General features: G+C 40.3%; 2 protein-coding genes across 3 annotated transcripts in view; both read right to left on the reverse strand.

Annotated features, from left to right (window-relative positions):
* The window catches only part of uacab (uveal autoantigen with coiled-coil domains and ankyrin repeats b), a 38,648-nt gene extending 25,837 nt beyond the window's left edge, over positions 1-12,811 (reverse strand). Inside the window, exon 1 of the mRNA XM_080884342.1 lies at positions 12,585-12,811. Coding sequence (XP_080740468.1) covers positions 12,585-12,632 — 48 coding nt within the window. The 5' untranslated portion in view covers positions 12,633-12,811. The remainder of the gene's footprint in view (positions 1-12,584) is intronic.
* Positions 12,812-14,854: 2,043 nt separating this feature from the next.
* LOC308397859 (mortality factor 4-like protein 1) lies at positions 14,855-26,713 on the reverse strand. Of its 2 annotated transcripts, none has more exons than XM_080884078.1 (12): positions 26,424-26,711; positions 26,028-26,074; positions 25,866-25,933; positions 25,662-25,748; positions 24,255-24,335; positions 24,035-24,060; positions 23,737-23,825; positions 23,319-23,420; positions 22,788-22,876; positions 21,855-22,027; positions 18,573-18,657; positions 14,855-16,502 (listed from the first exon to the last, which is right to left on the reverse strand). In XM_080884078.1, the coding sequence occupies exons 1-12, from the start codon at positions 26,461-26,463 to the stop codon at positions 16,418-16,420; spliced, it is 972 nt and encodes a 323-aa protein (XP_080740204.1). In that variant the 5' UTR covers positions 26,464-26,711; the 3' UTR covers positions 14,855-16,417. The 2 variants fall into 2 exon arrangements, 1 of the variants encoding a protein (XP_080740204.1); XR_013971854.1 differs by having other exon boundaries at positions 16,439-16,502; positions 18,573-20,103; positions 20,237-22,027; positions 26,424-26,713.

The raw sequence follows: 26,713 nt of genomic DNA on the forward strand, positions 1-26,713 counted from the left end.
AAGAAAAAGAAAGGGTGCAGCCCACCTCACTGCAGTACCAGTGAGGTGGGCTGCTAGTGAGGGAATACTTGGGTCACTAATGCAGAAACACTACAGCAAATTAAAAAAGTATTGACTTCCTTAAAGAGGTAGTATATTTTAAAAATGTTCCTAAAATTTACATTTTCAGCCCCTGAAGGAAAAACACACAGGAGGATCTGTGGGACAGCAGCAGGTTAGTGTTATTTTGCTGAAGGAAGCATTATGAACAAGCAGCACCCGAAGAGCACAAACCTCCACGAGGAAGCTCATTCTCTGGGTAGTATTTAATTTTAAGAGATTTTGTACATACTCATTTTTTTTTTTGTTATTTGGTATTTTTAAACGTACTTTAAAACATTTGCAGTTCAGTAAAAACAAGTACAAAGAGCAGGCTTTTGTTATTTGCCTTGTATAAACCCATTCTGATATACTTGAAATGATTTAAGTACAATTATTTTTTTATTCTTTTATATTTATATGACTTTAGTACATGGGTCAATAAAAGTGTTATGATATTCAAATTTTTATGTATTTAAATTGTAATAATTTGGTACTCTAATGTACATAACAAAGTCATAATAAAATAATATCTCAAATATCTGATATTTAAAATCCCCGTATACAATTCCCTGAATGGCAAAAGCGCAACAATGGCAGTAAGAAACATTGCTTTAAATCGCTCTATACATCATTATTAACACGTTATTATCACCTTCAGATCAATCAAATGACCTGAGAGGTCAGAGGTCAAATGTGTCATATTTGAAATCTTTACACTGTACTACCTTTATGCTAATAATATAAATCACACTTAAACTCATTAAGTTGACTTTGGTGGATTTAATCCAAAATTTTAATGGACTGTTAACGCGATCCCACGCCACTCCATCCTTTGTGTAACTGTATGTGTAGAATAGCATAGTAAAAACCACAGGATTCTTTAGTCTCTAATGGCGGTATGTGGTTAAGCAAGAAACGCTTTGGGCATGCTGGTACTTGGGCAGAAATACTATGTTGACACTTGTTTGGTCGGTTCTCTCTCTCTGTCTCTCTCTCACTCCCTCAGTCACTCACTCTCACATGAACACACACACACAAACTTTGGTGTAAAACTTGAAATACTACAACTGAAATGCACTTACATGTGGTATATTTACTGTAAATACGAGCTCACTAATTTTCCATATATATTATCCGGTTGTTCAGTCTGACGTCACTAGCCGTGTCTGGGTCTAAACTCCACTGCAGGTCCATATATCAAACGATCACTATGGCATTACTGAGAGTTGAAAAACTGTCTAAAGTCTTTCATCTTTAATAAAATGATCAGCGTTCTGCTCTACCAGGTGTAACAATTGAGTTTAACATCCAGGCATCCATAAAAACGGAATTTATGACATTTAACGGAGTTAGAAGTTAGCAGGAAGTTAGCTCGCTAGCTTCTATCTAAATACAATATAGCATGTCCTGACTGCGGGGTTTTGGAAACAAATTAAAACGTACAGTTCTGTTATCACTTCCAGCATAAATGAAGACAGAAAACTAAACAGCAGTGACGTTTGTAGGGTTACTGAAGTTGGGCTAGCTGGTATATAATGATGTGCTACGTGACCGCTAGCGACACAGCTATGTTAGCATAATATAAACAAGCTAACTTTTTTCCCCACTCGATAAAAGTTAACGTGAGTGTTCTCGGTGGTCAGGAACAAATGTAATCGCATGGCAGGATGCTGTAAAAGGACCAAACTTCAGCCAGGAGAACAACTGAGATAATCCATCCACAATACGAGGTTAGTCATTCATATACTGCTGCATGGGCTGGGCTGTAGTTACATCCTAAGGTTTTAAAAACTGACCTTAAATAAATGATTAGCGGTAATAAAAGCCGAGGGAGGTCAACAGTGATCACTGACTGTTTTAGGAGCTTTTTGAGATTAAATAGAAGAAAATACATAACATTAAACATGTTAACAACACAAAAGCCATATTAAACGCAGACTACTTTAGGCCCGGAAGTCGGATTTGTCATGTCATCACTTAACAATCGGATTATCATGCAACACACCAAAACATCAGTAAACATACTTCATAAAATCTCCCTAGTCTTGCACCTAAAGACCTCTGACAAACAAAAACAGTAACATAAATGTATGTAACAAAATAATATCCAATAAACAATAATTTAACAATTACTACAATGACTAAAACTATCAGAAAAAATTTAATTCTGGAGAACACCTGACTCATGCCTGTTACAAAGCAGGCACTGGCTTGCCCCTCTGACATTGTCCAATGCACACATATTCTTTCCTATGACCACCTTCTTCCAAGAAAAGTCTATTTCCACATCTCAAAACACAGCAGATGCACATTCACGCCACAAATAGAGCATCAGTTAACTCTGCTGCACCAGGTTTCCATCAACACGCACAAAAACACGCCACCATAAAGAGATATACAGCAAAAGACAGCATGCTCTGTGTGGCAGGTATTAGGACTGGGCGATATGACCCAAAATTCATATCTCGATATTTTTTAGCTGGATGGCGATATACGATATATATCTCGATATTTACCATAAGGTAAGAACAAAAAGAGAGTTCTTAGTCAAAGCTGTGTCCCAGATGTCACACAGGCACTTTTATTAACATACAGCGTAGATGTACATGAAGAAATTACTCAAAAATAAATTGAGTAAGCCCACCCAAAGTCACCCCCTGTGGGCTGCATGTCGTTAGCGCGGTTAGCTCGTTAACACGTTGACGCCGTCCAGCCCCACGCACAGGGCGATCCGCAGTAACTCGTTAGAGGAGATTTGCCGTGTCCATCTTGTCGTTGCCTGCAGGTGAAACTATGGGGGAGGGGGAATTGTGTTCAGTGAAGGAGAGGCGAGGCCCAGTAACGCTGCATAGAGACAAAAGTGGACAAACGAGAGTCAAACTTACAGCTCCACAAGTATAATTATAACGTAACATATACTATATCGATATAAACGATATTGTCACATCTTATATCTCGTATAAAAATATATTGATATTATTAAAAAACTCGATATATCGTCCAGTCCTAGCAGGTATTCCATCTAGTCTATAACCTTTTAGTGGCTGTTGCACAAATAATACATACTGCTTGGTGAATGAACTTCACACATCTTAACAAGGCATTTGTATAATTTTAAAAATAATAAAATGACTGTATAATGTCATAAAAAGCAGACTTGTCTAGATCTCCAGTGACCACCTGTAGCTGAACACAGCAGTGGTGTTGAAGCGAAAGGCACTAATTGGCTGCACCGCTTCGTTTCTCTCACTATCTTGTTTGTTCGTGACGACAAAGGGAACAGTGATTTTTTGAAAAAGTAACAAAACCGTCCAACTATGTTAGTGACTCCACATTTTTCATACGGCAGAGGCACGTATCTAATCTGCAGACAGACAGAAACATACAAACAGAGAGAGCACAGCTTGGTAGGGCTTAGTCCGTGCTGCTGAACAGCAGTTTGTCCTTCATCAGCAGAATCTTTGTCCCTCTGTTGCTCAGCATGACTGATTGACTGACTGTGTGTGTGTGTGTGTGTGTGTGTGTGTGTGTGTGTGTGTGTGTGTGTGTGTGTGTGTGTGTGTGTACGTACATTCTGATGTCAGCTGAAGCCCACCCAAAGTCAGTCAATAAACTAAGCCCCTTCTCACATGCCAACCTCCCCATCGCTGCCCTGACACACACTCACAGTTCATGTTACACATAAACAAACCGACTGAATGCAAAGCTCACACATGACAAACATTGTACAACAACAACAACAACAATAAAAAGACACATGCACTTAACCACCAGAAACAAATTTATGTTCCCTGGTTGATGCTATACAGGATGAGCTCTCTGCTCCATGTAAGCAGTGGGAGGGAGCACAGCATGGGAACGCCGATGGGTAACACTGCTGGGATGACCTCACAACCGCTCTTATGGAGCCAGACGTTAATCCTGAAACAACAGATCACTGTGTTGCCACTGACTATACAGCCGATACAACATCCAGCCTAAAGCAAACATGCGATGAGTCTGTTTCACAGTTTGTCTCCTTTGGTCAACGCAGTCAATTACTATTACTGTTAATGGGGGAATAAGACGGGGCTTTGATGTCTTGTGCACTGGTACATAAATATTCCTCATAAAATAATACTAAGAGGCAGCATGTCTGAATAAATTACCCAGCACAGCACTATTCCAACCGCGCACAGCTATAGCAAAATGGAAAATTAAAAACAACAAAACACTAGGTCCTGATTACTGGTATGAGAGGTTCATAATGAAGCAAAGCCTGCTATCTAACAGGCAAGCATACACAGCATTTAGTCAGACAGGCACTCCTCATGAGATTTAAACAGCCTTACAGTCTGACCAAGGATTAGCTCAAATGAAACACTCAGTCCATCCAAACTGAACCCCAAAAAGTAAACACCACACACACTGTGAAAATTAAGCAGGGTGGATAAGAGGATTTTAATCAAATCTCGCCCCCTCCAGCAGAGGTTAAGAACGCCTGCTGGGTGTCTCCAAGTTGCAGCCTAAACTTGATAAAGGAGCTTCATAAGTAGGTAGTTTAAGAACGCTCAGTGGGTAGAAAGAAATTCCTGGGGGGTTTAGGAGGCTGTAAAACATACAAGCTCCCCACAAAGGCAACAGTTTATCAGTACAAATAAACAGACATCTCATCTTCCTCTAACACAGCCGTTTAGAAAAGCAGGGTTCTGTTTCAGCAAGCATTTTGTCTCTACGTGAACAAAGTCTAATATGTACTAAAAAGCTGGACCTGGCTTAGTGACAGGCATGTTATAAATTCTCTGTTTATTTGTCCTGCCTTGCAGACCGAGGCACAGCCAGACAAAACACGCACTTGCAGACAGAATATACTTCACTTCCCTCAATGCCCCGCAATGCACTCTGCAGAGGGTAAAAACACAGCAGCAGGTCTTTACAGAGATCGCCAAGGAGTGACAGTAACCGCAGGCTTGACAAACCTCAGCATGTGACACCAGGCAGGTGGGAAAAAAGAGCAAATTTGGTTTCACACAGGCTCAATTCTAATGAGTAATTAGCCGGTACCATTTCTGAAAAGGTCAGTACCAAGATACTAAGATAAGTGCCTAGACTTAAAAGCAGCTGCGGGTAACAAATAATCCTTCCACAGCATCTTTGAAACCACGAGGGTTTTATTAAGACAGCTCTTTGATAGATCATGTTGACTCAAGGCTTTCCTTTAGTCACCCTGGCTTGAGCTACACGAAAAGTGCGTGGCTGTTTAAAAAAAAAAAAAAAAAAAGCATACTCTCAATTTATTTTATTGTTATTTTTATTTTTGTTAGCCAAATTTGTAGTTTTCTTAATGTATTTGAGGCCTTTGTCACTCAGTGAGATAGACAGTGTTGCAGTCCAGCAAAGCAAGCACGTAACACTGATTTCTTTAACTACACAATAAAATATACAAAACCTTTGTTATCACCTAACTGACCTTCCAAAAAAAGAAAAAGAAAAAAAGAAAGAAATTTCAAACAAAGCCTCGAAACAAAGAAGCAGGAAAGTCAAATCTGCACCGAGCTCATTGTGAGACTTTATCACAATCACCATTTTTATCCCTGAGCAGAGAAACAGCTAAAGAAGCTGATAGCGATCACTGCCTAAAGGTTTGGAACCATCACGTTCCCTTCTCCCATCCACACCCTCCTTTTGTTAAAAACAACTTTGAAACCAGAGTCGTTTCAACTTCCCAACAAAACATTCCTGCTGCATGTGCCTCCACTGTCCCACAGTACTTTTGCCATCAACAACACCTCCCAATCCCGCTCTCTATTTTGTAAAATAACACTACTTAAAGGGTAAGGGAGGATCCTACATTTCACCATTATTGAACATGCAAGCCCTGGGAAGAGAGAAAAAAAAATCTGCGTGTGATCAGGACGCCAGGAAATATGGAGTACTATGTTACTACTAATTTCTCTTAACAATTAAATTCATTCCCAAGCTCAAAAACCTGAACTCTGAGAATATAAAAGTTGATAGGTTTTTTTTTTAAGGAGGGATTTATGAATATAACAATAAAAAGTTGGGACACAAATTCATATCATTGTGAATGAAAAAAAACCTTTAAACATCAAGATTAATGTTAAAGTCAGATACAGATTTAATAAATAAGCTTTACGCGTTCAGTCACACTTGCTGCTGAAATCCTTAACATAATCAAAGCCCAAGAACAACGCTGGTTATACTAGAAAAGCAGCAAATACCCTTTCATTACAGTGTGCTGCTACAAATTTGCCTAAAGGAAGCTTCTCATTAGTGTTCAACCTGTCAGGAGGCTAATGGGGTCTTCATGATCAGTCATTAAACTGACAGGTCTGAGCTTCCCTCTTCATGTTTTAAATATGGCTCGTACACAATGCAAAAACCATCCAAAAACAAAACTGCCAGAAAAAAATAGAAAAGAAAAAAAACTACAGTGACCATGAACACTGACCTACAGCGAGCTGCAGAGTGACTGCCATTCACCACCATAAAATTTATTGGTGATAAAAATACCTTTAGTGCTAACTAACCAGAGGCATTTTTACAGTTGCAGTCATGTCATAAGAATTCAACGCGAGTCCTGTAACTCACAAAACATACAGCCTCCAGCTACGTGCCGAAAACCACAAGTGAAGCAATGAGACAATAATCTAAACACATACTTATCGGGCCATCACCAGGTCATAAACTGGATCTATGTTTTTCATAGGGCTGGGCGATATGGCCTAAAATCCATATGGAGGTATAACTTGAAGCATGTGCGGTAACGATATATATCGCGATATATTCTATTCTTCTGTATAACATATTTTCCACACTACAAGGCGCAAAATCCTTTAATTTTCTCAAAAATTGACAGTGTGCCTTATGTATGAATTCTGGTTGTTTACACTGACCTCGAACCGATTTTATGTGGTACATGGCATGCAGAAATCTGTCAAAAATGTTTTAGTACAACTTTGGTAAGCTACAAAGCCGCACGGCTTGATGGATTGTTGGAGCATTACGGCTACCGTAGTCAGGAGCCTTGCGAAGTGATCTGGGTCCAAAACCCAAGTAATCACCCAGACCTATAGGTGATATTATAATGATGAAAAACAAGTGCAAAAGCAAAAACATAACCATATAATGTATTATATGCTAGAACTTAAAGTCTGCCTAGCTGAACTTTGTAACTTTTAGACAATAACTTGAGTTTTACTGTTCCTCTGATTTCACCGACAAATAAGTCACAATTCAAGCGAACGTCATGTAGAAAATACTAAGCAGTCATAGAAGACAGATGGACGATAGAGCAGAACAAAACACAGATATAAAATTTCATGTGTTGAAAAATTGTACTGTCAGGGAACAGACTGAATTTGAACAACATACAGATACAGACATCCGAAACTTGTCTAAGTTTTCTTAACATCAAGCAAAATACTTTGCTTCCTACGAGTGAAATGAAAGCTAGAGAAAAAGACGCAGTCCTTCACCTGGACGTCAGCCCACTCACACTTCTTATAATCTATTACAACGTCTACATGTTGTGTTACTATGTTACATGTAGACCTTGGACTATTTCATTTCCTGACCTTTCCTTCTCCTATCCTTACACTAAACGTTACGATGGGCTCAGCAGACTTTTAATGATATTGGATCATGGACACATGATGTAGGTGCAGGTGTATAATGACGGCTTAGGACAACGTAGATGAGCATCTTTAAGCACTGATGTCATCGCTCAGTGGTAGCATAACCGACAATCATCCAACAGTAGCAGACATGTTTTATTTGATTTGATTTGTTTGACATTGCAAAACATTGCCATACCTACCCAATACAGTAGGGCAGCCACATTTCACCACATATCACAAGGAAAACTAAGTGAAGCTGCATTTTTTATTATTACACACTGCATTTTCTCCCGGAAACTCTATTTTGCAGTGATTTTTAGCCACTCATATACCACAGCCTTGTATCCTGTATATCTGCTGTTTACAGGTAGGTGCCCCAACATGCCACCATCCACAGGAGATCTGACAGAGGTACAGATCTGGCTTTAGGCCTCAGTAAAGCAGGAAGTGTGTAAGAGATTAACAATAACTAATGATTACATGCAGAGTAATGTATAAACAGAGAGAGTGGAAAAAGGTGAGTAAGGAATACTCAGTGTATCATTGCAGCGTAACTATGGGAGGATTCAGGGTCACCTGATCCAGCTGTAAATTTATGCTTTAAGAAAGAAAAGTTTTAAGCCTGATCTGAAAAGTAGAGGGGGTGTCTGTCTCCTTAATCCAAGCTGGGAGCTGGTTCCACAGAAGAGGGGCCTGAAAGCTGAAGGCTCTGCCTTCAATCCTACCTTTAAATACCCTAGGAGCTTCAAGTAAGCCTGCACTCTGAGAGCGACGTGCTCTATTCGGGTGATATGGTACTACGAAATCTTTTAGATAAGATGGGGCCTAATTATTCAAAACCTTGTGAGGAGAAGGTCCCTAAATTTGATTGTGGATTTAACAGAGGCCAATGAAAAGAAGCCTTTCTCAAGAACTGACCAGGAGGAGTGTCTGCCACAACAATACAATGAATTATAGGGCTGCACGATTAATCGTTAGAAAATCGCAATCTCAATTCATACTTATGTGCGATCTAATTTCCAAATGACAATGATTTTTAAAAAAAAAAGAAAAAAAAAGAAAAAAAGACGACGACGATTGTACCGCATTTTGATCCGGGACGTAATCTGCATGAAAACAAGCGCTCACTCTTCCTGCTCAACAAATAACAAGGGCGGAGCCTTATACCACGTGATACAGAAGCTGGCTGCTAAAAAAAACAACGGAGAGCACATCAGGGATGACGAGAAAGTGACAGGAGAAAATCCGTCCCGGTCAACCACCCAAACATCAATAACGGGAACCTTATACAGCGCTTCCCTATACCCGTCGAACTCCCGCAGGCACAAAGAAATTACGGAGGCTATTACTTATCACCTGACCAAAGATATGGCTCCCATCAACACTGTGCAAAACGAGGGATTTAGGAAAATGATCAACACCCTAGACAAACGCTACACAGTGCCGTCCCGCAACTATTTTTCTATTGTTGCACTACCTGCTCTATACACGCAGCGTCGAGCAACGGTGGAGACGGAATTTCAAGCAGTACAACATTTTGCGGCAACAACAAAACGTGAGACATTTGTTGTTTTTATGTTCATTTATTGTTTTTATGTTCAGTCTCAACTGTTACGAAGTTGATGTGCAGCTAATAAGTGCAATAAATATTTATACTGGAAAAGAAAATCGTGAGAGAATCGTGATCTCAATTCTAAGCAAAAAAATCGTGATTCTCATTTTATGCAAAATCGTGCAGCCCTAATGAATTAAACAACTATAGGCAAGTAACACAGAACATTTTAGCTGGTTCTAACAGCCATATCTCGAGAAAAAAAAACCCAAACCTCAGTTTTGCTTTGCTCATCCTGGTCTTACAAGGCTCTCATGGATGAATCTGCATTAGAAAGACTTTCTATCATCAAGGCACTCAAACTGATGTCTGACAGGTTTAGTGTCTCCTTCTCTGATAACCAAATCATTTGTGCATCTCAGTGATTTCAGTTTCACGGGCTGTACTGAACGCACAAAATCCAGCTGACACGATGGATGTTTACTGTGACAACAAGCAGATACTGCGACAGTGCAGCCAAATCTCAAATCTAACCAGGAAATCATTTTTCTCTGGTTACCCTGCTGGAGTTATAACTTTCTGCTCGTACCTCTGTAGCCTCGGCTCTGAAAGCACACCGATATCTCCTGAAACAAACAGATATCACTTTTTTTTTTTTTTTTGCAATCCGAGTATGTGGTTATCTAAAATGTTTGAGGAATGCTGATCGGAATCTTGCTGAGGACATTCCTAGGCACATTTTCTTTTTGCTTTATATTTATTTTTATTTTGATAGGGATCTGCTTTTCATAACCCAATATTATTTTCCACAAAGGAATGTCTTTTAGGAACAGACAATGATTACATGTGAACTTCAACATTCAGAAAATATCAGCAGCTAAACTGAGTGGAACAGGTACAGCCCCATACTGTCAGACAGAAAAAACAATCTTGTGTCGCTTCTTTCCATCACATGATCATGGCATTTAAACATGACAATGCTTGTCGTACGAAGCCTTGTAGTTAATCACGCTTCTCCACAGAAGAATAGGCCTCTACACAAAAGAATAACTGAAACTGGAGGCTTGCCTTTTGCAACCGTGAGCCAAACCAACAGACTTCATCCTGTCTTTAATCTACAGCTGGTATTAAGGGAATGCCATGGCATTTTGAAACCTGGATACTAAGTTTTCAGCTTTGTTTGGTAACATAGTCAGCATTCCTCAGCTGAAATAAGTTCTTGGTAATGCGTGACAGGAAAACCTGATTAGCCAATAAGCAGGCAACTGTGGAAGACAACGGTAATGACACTAAATATGATGCTTATGGCTTCTTTGTTAAAAAACAAAACCTTTTTTCTCTGAATTTCAACAACAGGGAGCACAACTGATACAGTTACAAAAGGAGTGGGGAAAGATGGAGTTTCCTCCATGGATTTGTTTTCTTTGGCCAGGATTGAGTTACAGTTTCAATACCCCCCACCCCCATGATTGCCTCTCCTACTTGAAAAATGTGCATGTATTTCTTAATGATTAGTCACGCTACCCAGAAAGAGCAAGCAAGTTCACCTCATTGTGAGCCAGTGAGCGAGGCACACATCTAAAACGTTTAGCACTTAATGCCGTTCACCTTAATGCCTCAGTGAGTGATTGACTGGTTGATTTGCGTTTCACAAATTTCAAAGTGCAACAGGTGGTGATGACATACTTCTTCTATGTGTTTGTTTACCAGTGCAAGCACAAAGATCTTACCTGAAGCAGAACAGGTTTGTTAAACATTTTAAATTATTACCCATGTTTTGTTTTGTTGAGTTTTTTTTAAACACACCTTTTATCTGTAGGTGTGCTAATATTTCCTCTTCTGCCTTCATAGAGGAATGCAACGGGAATTTTAGCCCAGTGTAAATGTCACATCTGTTTCCTCAACACAGCCCACATCGAGCTTTTCCTCAGGGTGCTTTGAAACAAGTGGAACATAAAGTCTGCAAGCTTTTTTGGTTTTCATGGTTCTTTTTTTTTTTTTTTTTTTTTTTTAAAGGGTGTCTCTACTTCTGTCAGAGGGGGTGAGACATACAATACCATTTCAATCTCGAAAGGCTTCTCTTCTCTTCGCTCCCTCTCTCCTTTTATTTCAATGGGGGCCGGATAGTTTACCACACACAGCTCCTCTGGCTTTGTGCCTTTCTCATGGTAATTGCTGGGAGCCGAAAACAGAGTGCAGTGCCAGACACCCACTGCATGCTGAACTGTGCAGAATTGTGATGGCTGTCTATTCAGCAAAGTTCATACGTCATCGCTGGATTGTGAAGAATCAATTCCACCCAATCAATTCCAACTTTGTCATGTATGTCATGCCGTACTTCACGGTAAACAACTCAGGCCCACCTGTCCTCAAGTTTGAAGGTCTGCTGCTCTGTAATAATTAATCGTGTATTAATAAAAATAATAATGCGCTGCTTTTGTTAAACAAAATAAACATAAAACAGGCACCATTGTTTTTCCTGCTTTTACATTATGTAAGCATTGAATGGGGAACACCAAGCTCCAGTCTCCAAATATGTCTACCATTCATGTTGATCCAAATACGATGGACAAAATATTAGAAACACAAGCAGTTCACCACCACACTAAATCCTTGTTCAAGCGGGATCCTGAAGACGATTACAGACTTTTTCTTAAACAGATCTACAGAAAAGTTTCACGGACATGGTTTCAGTAGCTGTAGGCTGGTAAAGAGAACACACTGGTGCATTTAAACAACCAAAAAACAAACATAATTTAAAAGCTCTCAGTGTGTTCACAAGACAGAAATGAAAGGTGGGTCAAAGTGCACGACAGCGTTTTTTTTTTTGTTTTTTTGTTGGTTTTTTTAATGACCACAAATGTCCCCTGTGATAAAACAAAAAAAACAGCAGAACAGGCACTTTGTGGTATTGAATTGTGGTGCTTTCTTCCAGAGCGCGCTTTGTCAACAACAACAACAACAACAACAACAGCACAGCTCCAGCAGATTTAGGCCAGGTTATAACAATCTGAACCTGGCCTAAATCTGCAGTATAATAATCTGTGTCGAGCAGGCCACGACCTCCGCTTGCGCGCGCGCGTGTGTGTGCAGGTGCTTGAACGTGCTGGCGGGGTGTCTATTTTCCAGGGGAGCGCGCGGGCAGCCACCGTGGGAACATGACCGCGGTTAGCGTGGTCGCTAAGACAGAGAGGCGAGGGTTACAGACAGCAACCCGCGGAGGTACAACACAGCGTCGGGTCCCAGCGCCGTCCATGAACTCACAGCTGACCGCTCCAGTGGTGGGAAACGGGGAAAATGAGCAAAACCGAGAAAACAAACGATCAACTTACTGTTATGGTAACTTCGTGCTTTTTCAATCGATACTTGAGGCTCTTCATCTTTTAAAGTTGTTGGTCTCCGGTGTTAAACTTTTCCCGCACTGGACAAGTTCATTAAAAAGTGCAAAAGCAATGCTGAAGGTAGTCGCAAAGTACGTTTAATCTGCGCCGTTTTCCTCACAGAGCAGGTTTCACCTGACGCCTAACCTCAAACTCCCGAAACTCCCGTCGCACTGCGACTGACAACCTGTGAGCCAATCAAACCAAACCAACCGCGTTCTGTTCACCTTTAATCCAATGGGCAGTTGCGGAGGGCGGGACTTCCTTGGAGAGTGGCCGCTGGGAATAGTTGGAGTCGTCCTGGGACAGAACCCGGCGTGACGTCAGGATTACCTGAAGAATGAAACACCTACAAACAGTTACCTGTAAACATCGATGTAAACTGAATTTAAAAAACAAAAACAACTATCTGCTGTTTAAACATCACAATATCCTCTAATCCCCCCTCCTCCCCAGAGTGCCCCGAAACATATTTTAATAATAACTGTGCGTTTACCTGTCATTGCCCTCATGTCAAAGTCCAACGTATTGTATCGAAATGTGCACTTAAACACCTCACAGATCTCACCAGTTTACCCGCGTATGAGCCTATTTGAAGGGTTGGTAACTTTATACCTTGCAAAGAAAAAAGGAAAACAGCAACAACAAAAGCATAAAGCATTTGTAAGAGTTTTTTTTTTTTGTTTTTTTGTTTTTTTTGCAAGTGCAACACCAGTGATGAAATCGATTTTCCTCTACAAGCTGTTATTTTGCCATTATTTGGAATAGGAATGTTTGGAATTGGAATGCTCTGAAGAGTCTTTAAACGACTCTTTTATGTTAAAGGTTTTTTTAGATACACGACTGAGTTAATATAATATCAAATGTGTGTCACAAGAAAATTACTTTCTTAGGCCAAAGTTTACAGTGGTTGACTGATTAAATATTAAATTATTAAACAGTGAGGGTATGTATCCAAATATAGTCAGTATAAGGTGTTCAATTAGCAGACTGCTCCCTGCTGTCTTCAGTTTACAGTCTGTTTTATGCTTCTTTTCTCTCTCCCTTTATTTCGCCTCATAAAAATATATCAAGTGCATTCAACTGTAAAATCTACAAAGAGGGAAAAACAATAGCAAATTGGGGGAAGGGAAAAGGCTGCCCTCTTGTGGTCACCCAGAGCAGGGTGATTAAGTGAATCAGCCAGTAAATAAACAGGCAAACTAACATAACAGCTGGTATATAGGCTTACTGTTACAATGCTACTCAATAACAGTTAACATCTATTAACAGGTCTCATGAATTATTCCCAAGAGGAGGATTTCCTGGTGTTCCTCTCATATTGTATTTTTCACTGTCCTTAAAGCTACCAAGACTTTATAAGACCGAGACTTTGATGCTGCGTGTCTCTTCCTTTGTCTACGTCCCCATGGCAACACCCTTACCACAGCCACGTTTCCTTGGAGAGCATTTCTCATCCACACATTTGGGTGTGTGCGCACCCGCGTGCAGTGACCTGGCATTAAACGTTTGACTGCAAATCACAGACTGAGGCAGGTGTCATGGTGTCAGCATTTGCTCGCTGTCAGGAATTTTTTACCTGCCACACCCACAGTGTGCCCGCATTCACAGCTCATGCGCAGATAAAAAATGGTAGTGTTTAATCCATATTTATATGCAGTATTTGTCATCAGTATCATAGGTGGATTAACCTGCAAGAGTCCTTGGAATGGAAGCAGTGTGTCCCTAACACGCTGCTCCTGTGGTTCCATCCTGACTCCAGATGTGCTGTGTACAACTATAATTAAACACAAAAATTTATACACATGCAACTTTTAAATGTAGTACAGACAAAAACGGTGCTTCAGGACCGAAGTGTACAATTCTGAGGATTTCTTACCCACTTTGACATACCTCAGCCTTTTCTCCCCGTTTCCCTTACTTAAGAATAACTTATTGACAGCCACCCTTCCACTGAGACCAGCAAATATTTTAAAGACACACTGCACAGCATGCACAGACTGCCAAGTGTTGGGCTGATAGCTCTTTGGGAATCACCTTGTTGGTGCAAAAATCCAATTTTGTGTCTGTCAAACTGTGAATTTTTTGGACTATTTCATAAAATCAACAAAATAAATGGGACAAAATGATGTGTTTTTAGGACAGACTGCTAGTAAATGTGGGACTCATTGAATGTTGGGACACAGAAGAATGTATTTTCATAGATACTGGGCATCATTTTATTTTATTGGGTTACTTATTGTTAACGTTTATTTACATCTTCATTATTCTGGACATATGTTTGAGTAGGTGAAGTATGATTCCCATGAGTGAAGCTCGCACAGGGAAGGGTTGGGGCAGCTTGGGCGTCCTTAGAGTTGGTCATAGAGGCCCTGATTCGTTTAGTGCACTGACAGCCTGCAGAGCGCAGCTCCGCTGACCTGAAGTGCCTGTGTTTCTGTGCAGACAAGTAAAAGCAACTTACAGACTCATATCTTGAAGTTTTTTTTGTCCACCCAAGTGTGCATCATAAAGTATCCAACAATACTTTAAAATAGGTTCTTTGTCTGTAGACAGCACTGGTTCACCCCTGACACTGAGTGACTCTATGCTTAAAGAAACAAACCTATCTCTTAGAATGGCCAGGTACAAGGACTGAACTGAAAATGAGTAAAAAAGCAGCCACTGCATAAAAAAAGACCTCCAAGAACCCTGAAGAACTATTGTTCAAAGGCACTCCAAAAAATGTAAAAAAGCAAAATATAAAGAAATGAGGGGTGGCTCAAGACATCTGCACAGCACTGTTTATGATATGTATATTTCTCTAACTCTCATACAACATTTTTCAGGGCACATTTTTTAGTCCACAGAACTCCATTTACTGACCAGTAAAAGTCATTTCAAATTACAAACACACACCAACATATATAGGAATCAGACTCCATGACTGGATCATGTTTAATAATTCCTTGGTAATTTTCCCATGCTGATGTGGGGATATGTATGTTGTAGTCTGTCATGTGGTGTCAAAATCTGGTTGTAGGCATTTTGGATGTTTTACATTTGCAGGATTAACACTGAAAACTGATTTGCACTTTAACAGTCAACACATGTAATTGAAAGATACTTTGACCCTGTGTCTCGTCAGGTGAATACTAAACCAAAACTTAGCAGGAGGATGGCTCTCTGTTTTCAATTTCATTTCCTGCTGCTGCTTTTAATTATAAGCGACATTTACAGCAAGATATGTCTTGAAAGGAGAGAGATAAAACCAAATAATTTACTTGATGTGAAAAAGAACGCACAGTAAACGAGCTGGATACTGTGTATAAACATATATTTTTTTTTTCTTTTTACAAACTGATACAAATACACAAGATACAGATACAAAAACATTAACTGCTGAACACTGACTGAGGACCAGCATTAAACTGCACCTCATTTGGCCGAAGAAACACCAATAAATACCCACATGCAACAAATATCTATCAGCTGGAATGCAAAAACACAGAAGAGCTGCTCTGTGGTAACGGACGATGAAGAACTACACTTTTATATGAAAAAAAAAAAAGGTACATGAAAAGGAAAAGGGGAAAAAAGAAAAGTGACTCAGTTAAAAAGGTTTCACAATTTTTTTTTCTTCTTAACCGTGACGAGCTCCTGAGACCCTGGCGGGGGAAGCAAATCAGTTCAAGTGAAAAATATCGCCAAAGACTGCGATCCAAAGGGTAGTCATGGATATTTCAGTTGTGGTCTGGGAGAGTGGGATGAGGTGTCTCAATAGGAAAGAGGTTTGCTGAGAGCTCTCACACAGCTTTGCGGTGGTACTCTGGGGGTGCGACCTCATAGTCGCTGGCACTGAAAAGGGTCGATGAATTCTTTACCAGGTACCTGAAGGAAACAAACAACTGACTGTCAGTGAGGAGGGAAGCAGGAACGCCTGGTGCAGAGTGTGTTGTTCAGCAGTCGTCAGGCTCATGCATTTACAAAATGACTGTTACAGTAAGATTAGATTGTGGCAGATGCTTTGCTGCCAAATTACAACTCTGAATAAAAGTCGAGTTTAGTTTGATTCTATATGTATGTAAACAAACTGGCAGAAAAAAAAACTTTATGGGAAAGTCATATTGAGAACTCAATGAGAATGTTTATGTTTTCTTATTCTTATAAAGAAAAAAAAACCTTTCCAAGCATCAAGGAAATGACTACGCTTTGGATCGGTGATGAAGGCTCAAAGCTAAATCACCAGTGTTTTACTTCAATAAGTCTACAAGTTATATAGGAAATGACAGCAGTGTCTGCATTTTTGTCTACCCTTCGTCTTCTCTATGCAAAACAGTCAGGATAAGAAACTGCAGTAAGATGGTGCATTTAAGAAATTAAAACCTCCATATGTACTTGTGTAGGGGGGAGATTTGTGGCTCAGCAGCAGGGGAGGGGTGGAGCAGTGTGTGGTGTCAGGGTGGGGTTTCGGCTGGTTCACCACTGCTCCCACTGCCCCCTGTGGTTCCCTCCATTGCACTGGGCAAGGGAAATGACCCCTCAGTCACTTTAATTTTAAAACTGTGTAATTTTAAAATATACAGTATATTCTGTGTATTTACTATCTCACTCTTATTGCCTGTTTATGCCCTGTCCTTATCTTCAACGTCATGCTGCTCTGTTGCATCTTAATTGCTCCTTGGGGATAAATAAAGTCTTTCTGATTCTGATTAATGGAGATCTTTCAGGCCAAAACAAAGGCATTTCGCTGGCCCGAGGAAGAGTGGGCACTTGTAATAACCTGTTGAGGTAGTGTGTGGGGATGCATTCACGACCTGTAGGAGCATGTAGTATCTGTGGGTTGTCCGATGCTGCCGTCTGGCAGGGCCCTCACAAGAAGGCCTTGTAATTCACTCTATGAGAGATTTCCCATCAGAGCAGTGTGTTGATGACACCCTAAGCTATCCATTGACCAAGTGATAAGAACTGATGGTCACATGGTGCGCCCTGACACAGTGCTGACCTACACACACTTTGTATTGACTAAGTATAAGCATTATCGAGTGAGTCGCACAGAGGAGGAACACAACCAGGTGCTGGTGCCAAAAAGCTGCCGAGAAACGATTTTCCAAGCGCCTCATTATAACCCCATGGCAGGGCATTTGGGATATGACAAAACTCTGGAGCGAATAATGGCCAGATTTTATTGGCTGGGTGGATTTGCACCCAATTTTCAGATAAGCTTTGGCTGGAGTTGCCAAATTTCATCATTCTTGCTTCCCTCCATTGTGATAACCATGACACACAGGCCCAGAGAGTGAATGTTGCTGCACTACAACAGCGGTTTGCAAATGTGTTCTTCCCCTGCCTGGCTGTACTTCACTCATAGAGCACCATTCTGAAACACGCCTTGGTATGAAGTCATGGCCCTACAGGTTAGGTGTGCATGGGTGCTTTATCCTGTCACACTCCTGTCCTTCAGCTGAAAAGACTTCTATATATAAAAAAGGAGTGTCTCCGCCCTGCAGGTCTTTTTTTGTTCAAGAGGGGAGAGGTCAGAATTACTTTCTCTCTCAATCATGTCTCTCACACAGCCCGAGGCCAACCATATAGACCGTACCATATCTGCAAGTCATGTTATGTCACCACTGTATCAGTTAGTGTAGATGTATCCGCAGTGCTGTTCACACATCAAAACAACTAAACATCACGCACAAGTGATCTAAGAGACCAATTTCAATTTGGATTCAGTCCCAAAGAACGGCACGGTACCTCAGTCTGTCATAACGCGCTGCAACGTGTACGGTTAGTCTCAAGAAAAATACTTTCCAGAGCAGAAAATCGATTTCATGGCTTATGTTTTGAGGAACTGCAACAAGCCTGGCTGCACTAATGTGAATGTGAATACAACATGACATCTGAGAATCGGCCAAACATGACATGGAGTGACTGGTGTTGTGCTGGGAGTTAAAAGCTTACTTGAGGAAATCTTGGAGGTAACTGAGCAACAGAGCCAGACTCTTCTCATCCAGGGGAGTGTAGGCCAGCATGGCTCCAATACGAACTGTTGGTGGAGGACAACATACAGCGTATGAGCAGCATTGCATACGGTAAATTTGGAGATTGAGGTAAGATTTCTATAACATCACCACAATCGAAAAATGTGACATAAAGAGGGGAGAAGCCTACTTTTCAAATAAACTGACTGGTGCTACAAACATCTAAATAAATAATACTTTAAATAAACTGCTTAAAAGAAAATCAGGGAATAAGGACCAAGTTGTAATGAGAGTATAGCATAAAGTCAGTTAAATGTGGGATTTTAATCTGGTTAGTTCAGTAGCAGAGGGGGTTGTCTGGTGCTTTGGTGTGAATGAAATTATCAACATGTGAGCTAGAGGGGCAACAATGAGACACCCCCCAAAACAGGAATGGTTTTACAGGTGGAGGCCTCTGACATTTTTCCAGACTGTTAGGAAAAAATAATAATAAAATGAAATTTCAGCTAATTTCAGTCACGTCTAACAATCCAGATGAGTCATCATAGTTGAAGTAGCCATAAAGCTATTTTGTGTACAATAACTAATACTTCAATCCTTTTACATTGGGACTTCTCTTCGAGCCTATTTAGCACTTTCATCCACGAATTTACAAAACTGCTTAAAAGGTGAACCAGAAATATTGAATTAACTGAACTGAAAGGAGCAGATATAAATTCTGCTGCGACATGTAAAAAGAAGCATGATGATTAGGAACACATACTTTTAATGGGCCTTGTGCCCGTGAAAAGCAAAAAAATGTTTCCAGCTTCAAATTTTGCCACTTTGTACTGCATTCCTACTATTTTTCTGTCTTTGGAAGTTCTGATCTGACTGGCAACTGCAATTTAAACTTGCACTGAGAGCAAAATCAACTTCTTTGAAGCAACGTTCATGCGGAGGAGCATCACTGCTAATGAGATCTGGGTCTTCAGGTAGGACACTGAGACCAAACAGAGGTCTTCAGTAGAGTGAGACCACTTTTTTCTCTCCCTTTAGCTCAGCATTTATGGAGTTGTGCACCGTGTCCCCAGGTTTTTGTCCTCCCAGGTTAAAAGCCAACGAGGAGTTTAACCGTATCATCCTGTGGTTTTCAGTGTAAATGAAATTAACAGTGGGACGTGCCTTGTTACAGCAACACAATCTTGCTCTCACTTACTCTACCTAGCACATTCATTAGGCTCTCTGTGACTTTGTCTCCTTTTTCTAAAATGAAAATGAAGAGTTGTAAGGAAGAGGACTCCCTTACTGCATTTATTTATATTATATTATATGTATAGCACTTTAGAGCACACCTTTCACTTTATTAAAAGCACCTTATCAAGCACTTTATGAGCATTGCACTTTAAGCATGGATTTGCACACAAGCAGTTTAAATATTTATTGACTATTTATTGGGAATTTTAAAATCAGTTGGTAGCCTTATTTCAGATCCTGCGCAGCTGCTCCTCGTCAAGGAATGTGGTGGTTGTCTGTCAGGAGAGAAGAATGGTGATTGAGATTGTGATTAAGGTTTACCAGTAAGGAAAACTAATGCAAATGTGTGTGTGAAATCTAGGGATAAAAGTGGTGCAAATAGGTGTTTGTAAGATAATGATTACTCACCTTTCTTGCCTGTGTCTTCTTCAAGGTGTTTGGGCAAATGTTTCCCCGGGGGTCCAGACACCATTTAAAGGTTCCGGGAGAGACCATGGGTAAAGAGTGTGGTGAATCTTTTTGTGCTTGGGTTTCTGGGTTTTTATAATATTGGGTTTGGTGTAACATTAAAGTGTGAAATATTTATTAATATGTAAATGTTAAAATGTATTTATGTATTTATTTATTCTTATTGATATATTGTATACTGTGGGGGAAGGTTGGGATTTAAGAATTTACCTGAGAGTGGAATAATGGTTAAGTCTGTGACAGCTGAACATATTTAAGGCTGCCAGTTGTCATTAGAGCGTGGATTTTTTTGTGCTGTGAAGAAGCTTGACAAGTTAATTGTTGTAAGGAGAGCTGTATAGGAAATAAATGCATTCTTGTTCCACTACTCTTGCCTTGGTCCATCTCACTGTGTTTCCAGCCGCTAAGGTCCGCCCTGTTACAAGAGTTATCATTTCATCATGGAGCAGGACTTTCGAACACAAACAGTCTGAGATGCCCAAACAAGCATCTGTGAAGCAAACAGCGACCAAATTTATTTAAGATTTTTTTCTGTTTTTTTCTTGTTACCAAGTGCGAACTTGATTACGCTTCATATAGTTTACAGTGCATCCAGAAAGTATTCACAGTCCTTCACTTGTTCCACACATTGTCATTTTACAACCTTGTTCCAAAATGGATTACATTTTTTTTTCAATACTGAATAATGACAAAGTTAAAAAAAAAACAGTCTGCAAACTTGCATGACATTCAAAACTGAGCTCAGCCGCATCCTGTTTCCACTGATCATCTGTTCAAATGTTTCTACAGCTTGAATGTCCACCTGTGGTAAACTCAGTTCACTGGACATGATTTGGAAAGAAACATAGCTGTCGATATAAGGTCTCATAGTTGCAGGTCATGTCAGAGCACAAACTAAGCCATGAAGTCCAAGTAAGTGTCTGTAGACCTTGGAGACAGGATTGTACTGAGGCACAGGTCTGGGGAAGGGTACAGAAAAACTGAAGCAGCACTGAAGCTTCCACTGAGCACATTGGCCTTCCTCATCTCTAGAACTGGCCTCATGACGAACCTGAGCAATTGGGAAAGAAGAGCCTTAGTCATGGAGGTGACTGAGAACATTCATCTCCCAACAGGACAATGACTATAACCACACAGCCAAGATATCAAAAGAGTGGCTTTATTCTTGGATTTCCTTGAGTGGCCCAGCCAGAGCCCAGACTTTCACACCGCTGAACACCCCTAGAGATCTAAAAATGGCTGTGGAGTGATCCTCTCCATCCAACCAGATGGAGAGGTTCAGCAAAGAAAAGTGGGAGAAGCTCCTGCCAAAGGTGCTTCAAAAAAGTATTGAACAAATACGTAAAAACGTGTGCAAATGTTATATTTTCAATAAATTTGCAAGAATTTTAAAGCAAACTGTTTTCACTTTGTCAATATGGGATACTGTGTGTAGAATTGTGAGGTGAAAATGAATTTAATCCATTTAGGAAAAAGGCTGTAACATCACAAAATGTGGAACAATAGATGTGCTGTGAACACTTTCCGGATACACTGTCTATGTTTCACGTGTTCCTACCAAACAGACGCAGCAGGTGCGGTGCTCCATACACCTGAGACATTGGCACATCCGCGTGTTCGGCCAGGATCTCGGCGTACTGCGGCCTCTCAAACTTGTAAAGCAGCTGAGTGCCCAGCATGACGTTGAAGTACTCCCGGATCCCTGCCACCACTTCACTCACAGCATATTCCCTAAGCGAACGGAGAAGAGAAAAGTCACGTATTTGGAGAGATAACTGGAGACAGCAGAGGTCAGCTCTCTATAGAACAGTCAATAGTACAGTTTTGAACAGTTGCATGAGAGAAATCACTGGGCTTACTTCTTCTCAAAGTTGTTTTTGTTGCGCTGTGATGCAGCAAATGTGAGAAAGCACACAAGTACTATTATAAGAAGACTGGTAACAGCAACTGCCACCCCAATAACTGGCTACAGACTATTAAAAAAAAGAAAAAAAGACTACAAAAACTTACTTATTCTGGTGTATTTTTATTTTGATGCAAAAAGGCAGCATGCTGTGATATTTAAAGAAGTACTCAGATAAAGGATGCCTAAAAAAAAGCTTTAAAAAAGAGCCTAAAAAATGAGTTAGCGCCCAGTTTCCACAATTCTGAGAGAGGGAAAAAATTGAGTCGTGTATCCAAAATAATTAAAAGAATTCCTGTGGTTTAAAAGCACTGTTTGACTTACTGTGAAGGCTATAATGCACAAAATGCACAACTTACAGTTTTAGTGAGATCAGTGGTGTTGTGCCCTTAAAAATATAGTTCAGCTAATGGTATATGTGTTAGTAAGTGTTTACAAGTATCTCTATTAAAAGCAAATTTGTAAAGTGGAAGGAATTTAAGTCTTATGTGGTTGACAGATGCTGTGCCGCTGAACATTTTCATCACAGGATATCAGTGCTTCCTCACGCCTCCATTATTCTGAGAACGTCAGGATGTTTACTCTTACTTATTGTCCGAGTTTCCTTTTGATTTCTTGTAGTTTGCATAGTCCTCCAAGATGGTCTCTACATTCTTCTTAGCTGGCAGATGAAATAACTAAGCAACAGAAATGTTACACAAGCATTTCCATCAATAAAAACATCCAGACATCAACTCATTTCAAACTCAACTGTAACATTTACTCTCAGTCCTACATTGCAGAGCATCCTGTGCATGTTCTGACTTTGAAATGAGAAGAACAAATGAGCATGCTCCAGATAGTGATTCTGGCTGAAGCGCTCTCTTCAGACCTGTCCATTAGAAACTGCAGTTTAGGATGTGAGCGGTAGCCAGAGGTCCAGCTGTCATTAGCAGTGTTGCTTCACTATATCACGTATTGGGTGGGTCAGTTTGACCCAAGATTTTGGGATCCATTGTGCAATCAGAGACAAACGAGCACAAGTGGTCCAGAACCTGACATTTCTAGCCATCGCATTTCCATAAATATATGGATAAATATGAAGGAAACAAGTGAAACCTGCTGTGATTTTATTTTCACCTGTTTCTGTCGGGTAATGAGGTCCCAGTCATCCACCAGCCAGGGTTTCAACTCCTCTGGGATCTTCACCTTCACTTCCACACGGTTGGTGAACATCTCCTCCTGGATACACACACACACTATATGACCTTGCTGCTTTTAAAAGTTTTTGTGTATTTGTGATAGCAAGTGTGGGTTTTACACCCACGGGGTAGACTGGTTCACTCATGCAGGAATAACTGACTCTTTGAACAATTTCACAAGCTTATTGAAGAAATGATACAGGACCAGGATGTTTTGTACTGCCTTGAGTGTGGACCTTCCCCCCCCCCCCCCCCCCCAACATCTCAGTATTTTCCTCATTCTGCTCACACCTCAAGAAAGAAGCTCAGTTGTTATTCTTATAAAAAGTCCAGTTCCAATACATGATGATACATACACTCTCCACTGTGGGATCAACCCGAGCCCTCTTCTTTCGTGGCCCCTGGGGCATCTCGCCGCTGCTGGTACCTTCACCTGGCCCTGGGGCTAAAAGAAAAGGACAGCTTAAATAATACACAGAAATAAAAGGTGAATATGTTTATTAATAAGTCTCAGATCGCATCAGACTCCATAAATACAACAGTACTTGAACCTCATGAAGCCACAACACCAAAGATCTTTACTATAAGAACAAAAAATATTCTGGAAGAAAGCTACAAAATTCAATAAACATTTTGTACAAATATTTGACTTACTCTTCTGTTTTGCCTTTTTCACTTTCCTACAATGCAAAAAAAGACATCATGATTGTTCTTATGATTTGACACATATACCTCAAGTTGTCTTAATGTAATTCATTGCTTTGACTACATGCGAGCATATAGCACTCTAATAAATAATATCATCAAGGTTGCATCACAAGAACTGAGTTATTAAATGAATTATTACAGGAGGGAAAAGAAGCTGGACACTCACAGATCAACATTTTTCTGCTGCACAGCAGCAATCTTCTTGCTTGGTGCTAAGCCCCTCATCTTTCCCTCAACATAATGATCCCTGCAGAAAAAAATCAAGAGAGAGCACAATTATAGAAATGTATCTAAATTACTTTTACTGACCACCGTTGAGTTGTAGTGATGTATCACACCGTGGTGATGCAGACACGGCCTTGCTGTTTGATTGGGGGTGGGGGGGTATTTTAGAAATACACTGTCTGCAGCACTGACTTAACTGTTTCCAAAGTGGCCTCACAGTGTAGCGGTTTACAAATAAGTTAAAGATCCCTGGGTCGATTCTGGGAGGAGACACAAATCACCAAGGGCATCTGGCATTGAAAAAACTGCTAACATGCATAGCTACCTGCTGTGTAGCCTGTTTACAAAACACTCTGTTCCATTTGCAGACAGTGGTGTGTGATGTGGAGTCAGACAGTGTTCTCGTGGCACGTTGCTCAATAAGTTGTACAATCTCTTCTGGAAAAGTAAAAACCACCCCGCCGTTTTCCCCTATCAACATAACTTTATGTGTTAAATATGTCTAATATTACGTATCATGTATATCATATGGCAGAACTGACAGTAAAGTTCATGTTAATCACAAAAACACATATCTAATGATATCTGAGATTTCTGAAAATATCTGAAAAACAGAATAAAGAACGTTCAGCCTTTACTTAAAGGACTTTTCTGCTGCTCTTGTGTACAGAGAACAATACTGGTGCTACCTACACATTCAGTCTCACACTGACGTTTCCTCATTTGCACCATAACATACACAGACTAGAATAATCCATATAAGCTTCATAAGAATCCATGTACACACTATATTTATATACACTGACAGTAACAACTATACAACTGTATGTAAGCTTTAATATAGCTTGTGTAATTCATATTTATACTTTGATATTTCATACTTATTTTAACATATGCATCTCATATTCTTATAGCTCTCCATTTTATCTTATTTTTGATTCATTCTTGTTCACGGGAAAACAAAAATGACCTGTAAATACTACGGAACTCGCAATAAAGCTGATTTTAACATTAAGATATCACAAAAACAGTATAGTGAAAATCTGATTATATACGTATGTATCCACACAAAAATACTGATCAATATATTGATATAGCATTTACTTATTTACTTTACCTGCCAAGAATCTGTAATTGGATGCGATTGGGCAGACCATATTGTGTAATGTCAACTCTAAAAGCTAAATTTATCCAGTCATGCCCAAAACAGAGCACAAACGGCCCCCTACTTTTCTTCTCGCTGCTTTTCTTTGACAGAAACTCTAAAAAGCTGACTGGACATTAGGAAGAACCGAAAACTCACAAAAACACTTCTTGGTCATGTCTGTGTGGGAAGAGGTTAACTCACTGATTGGCCTTTTGAAGCTCTTTTTGTTTGGCAAGGTTGCTGTCCACATATTTGAGAACTCTGCTTTCAGGAACCCATTCATCCCAGCTGCAAAGGAAGAAAAAACCCATCACAGATTCTCAAACGTCATCACAGTGTTATAATTCCTATCCAAATAGACGCACAGAGAGAAATGTCAGCCTATATTCAACTCAAGCTGCTCACTTTTTGTTCCATCCGCTGTAATGAATGAAGTATTTAATCTGCTTATCCTTTACGTTGATCTTGACACACTGTAAAAGCGAGAAAACACACAGGCCTTGGATCAGTTTATTTTTAACTGGGAATAAATGAGTAATAAGACCCTCATAAAGTATCAGGACAAACCTTTGCTTCATAGAGCAATGGCCCGTGAAAGCACAGGACTCTTTCACCTACGAGGAGGGGAAAACTAATGTCAAAAGCACGTTATGATGTTCATTACACCCACAACTAATGTAATCAAACGAGCCGCTAACGCAGAGCATGAACAGCAAAGCTAGCTAACAGTTAGCCTTCCGTTAGCGTCTGTAAAGCTTGAGCTAGCTTTATTGTATGCGCTTCATTGCGATGTTACGTCAACGTAAGCTATGTTTTCATTGATATCTGAGCTTTATAAAGCCTCTTTCGCCTTCCCTAGGGATCACTATCGTCGAGCTGCAGCTGCAAGAACAACAACAACAAACCCGCCCCCTTCCAGCCGCTAACTGGGCATCATCGGTGCTTTTTTTCCCCCCTACCGACCTTCTTGAAATTTCGGTTTAGGGTCCTGTTTTGGCGCCATTCACGGAGTCAACTGTTCGGACCTCTGAATGATTAAATTCTTGCATTGCCAGAGTCCATTTCTTCCAGGCACAAACACCTCCGACATTGGAGCCAAAGCCAGGGGAAGCCGAGAATGGCCTGCCTGCTGCGGGTCACCTGACCACCGTCAAGCCCCTGGGGGCGTGCTGCGTTCAAATGCTCCTCGTCAAACTCGTACAGACAATGATTTTCTCTGACTTTCAGGCAGACTAAAGATTGTATATTCATAA

The sequence above is a fragment of the Rhamphochromis sp. 'chilingali' genome (assembly GCF_963969265.1).
Source record: "Rhamphochromis sp. 'chilingali' genome assembly, chromosome: 6".
Taxonomy (NCBI): Eukaryota; Metazoa; Chordata; class Actinopteri; order Cichliformes; family Cichlidae; genus Rhamphochromis; species Rhamphochromis sp. 'chilingali'.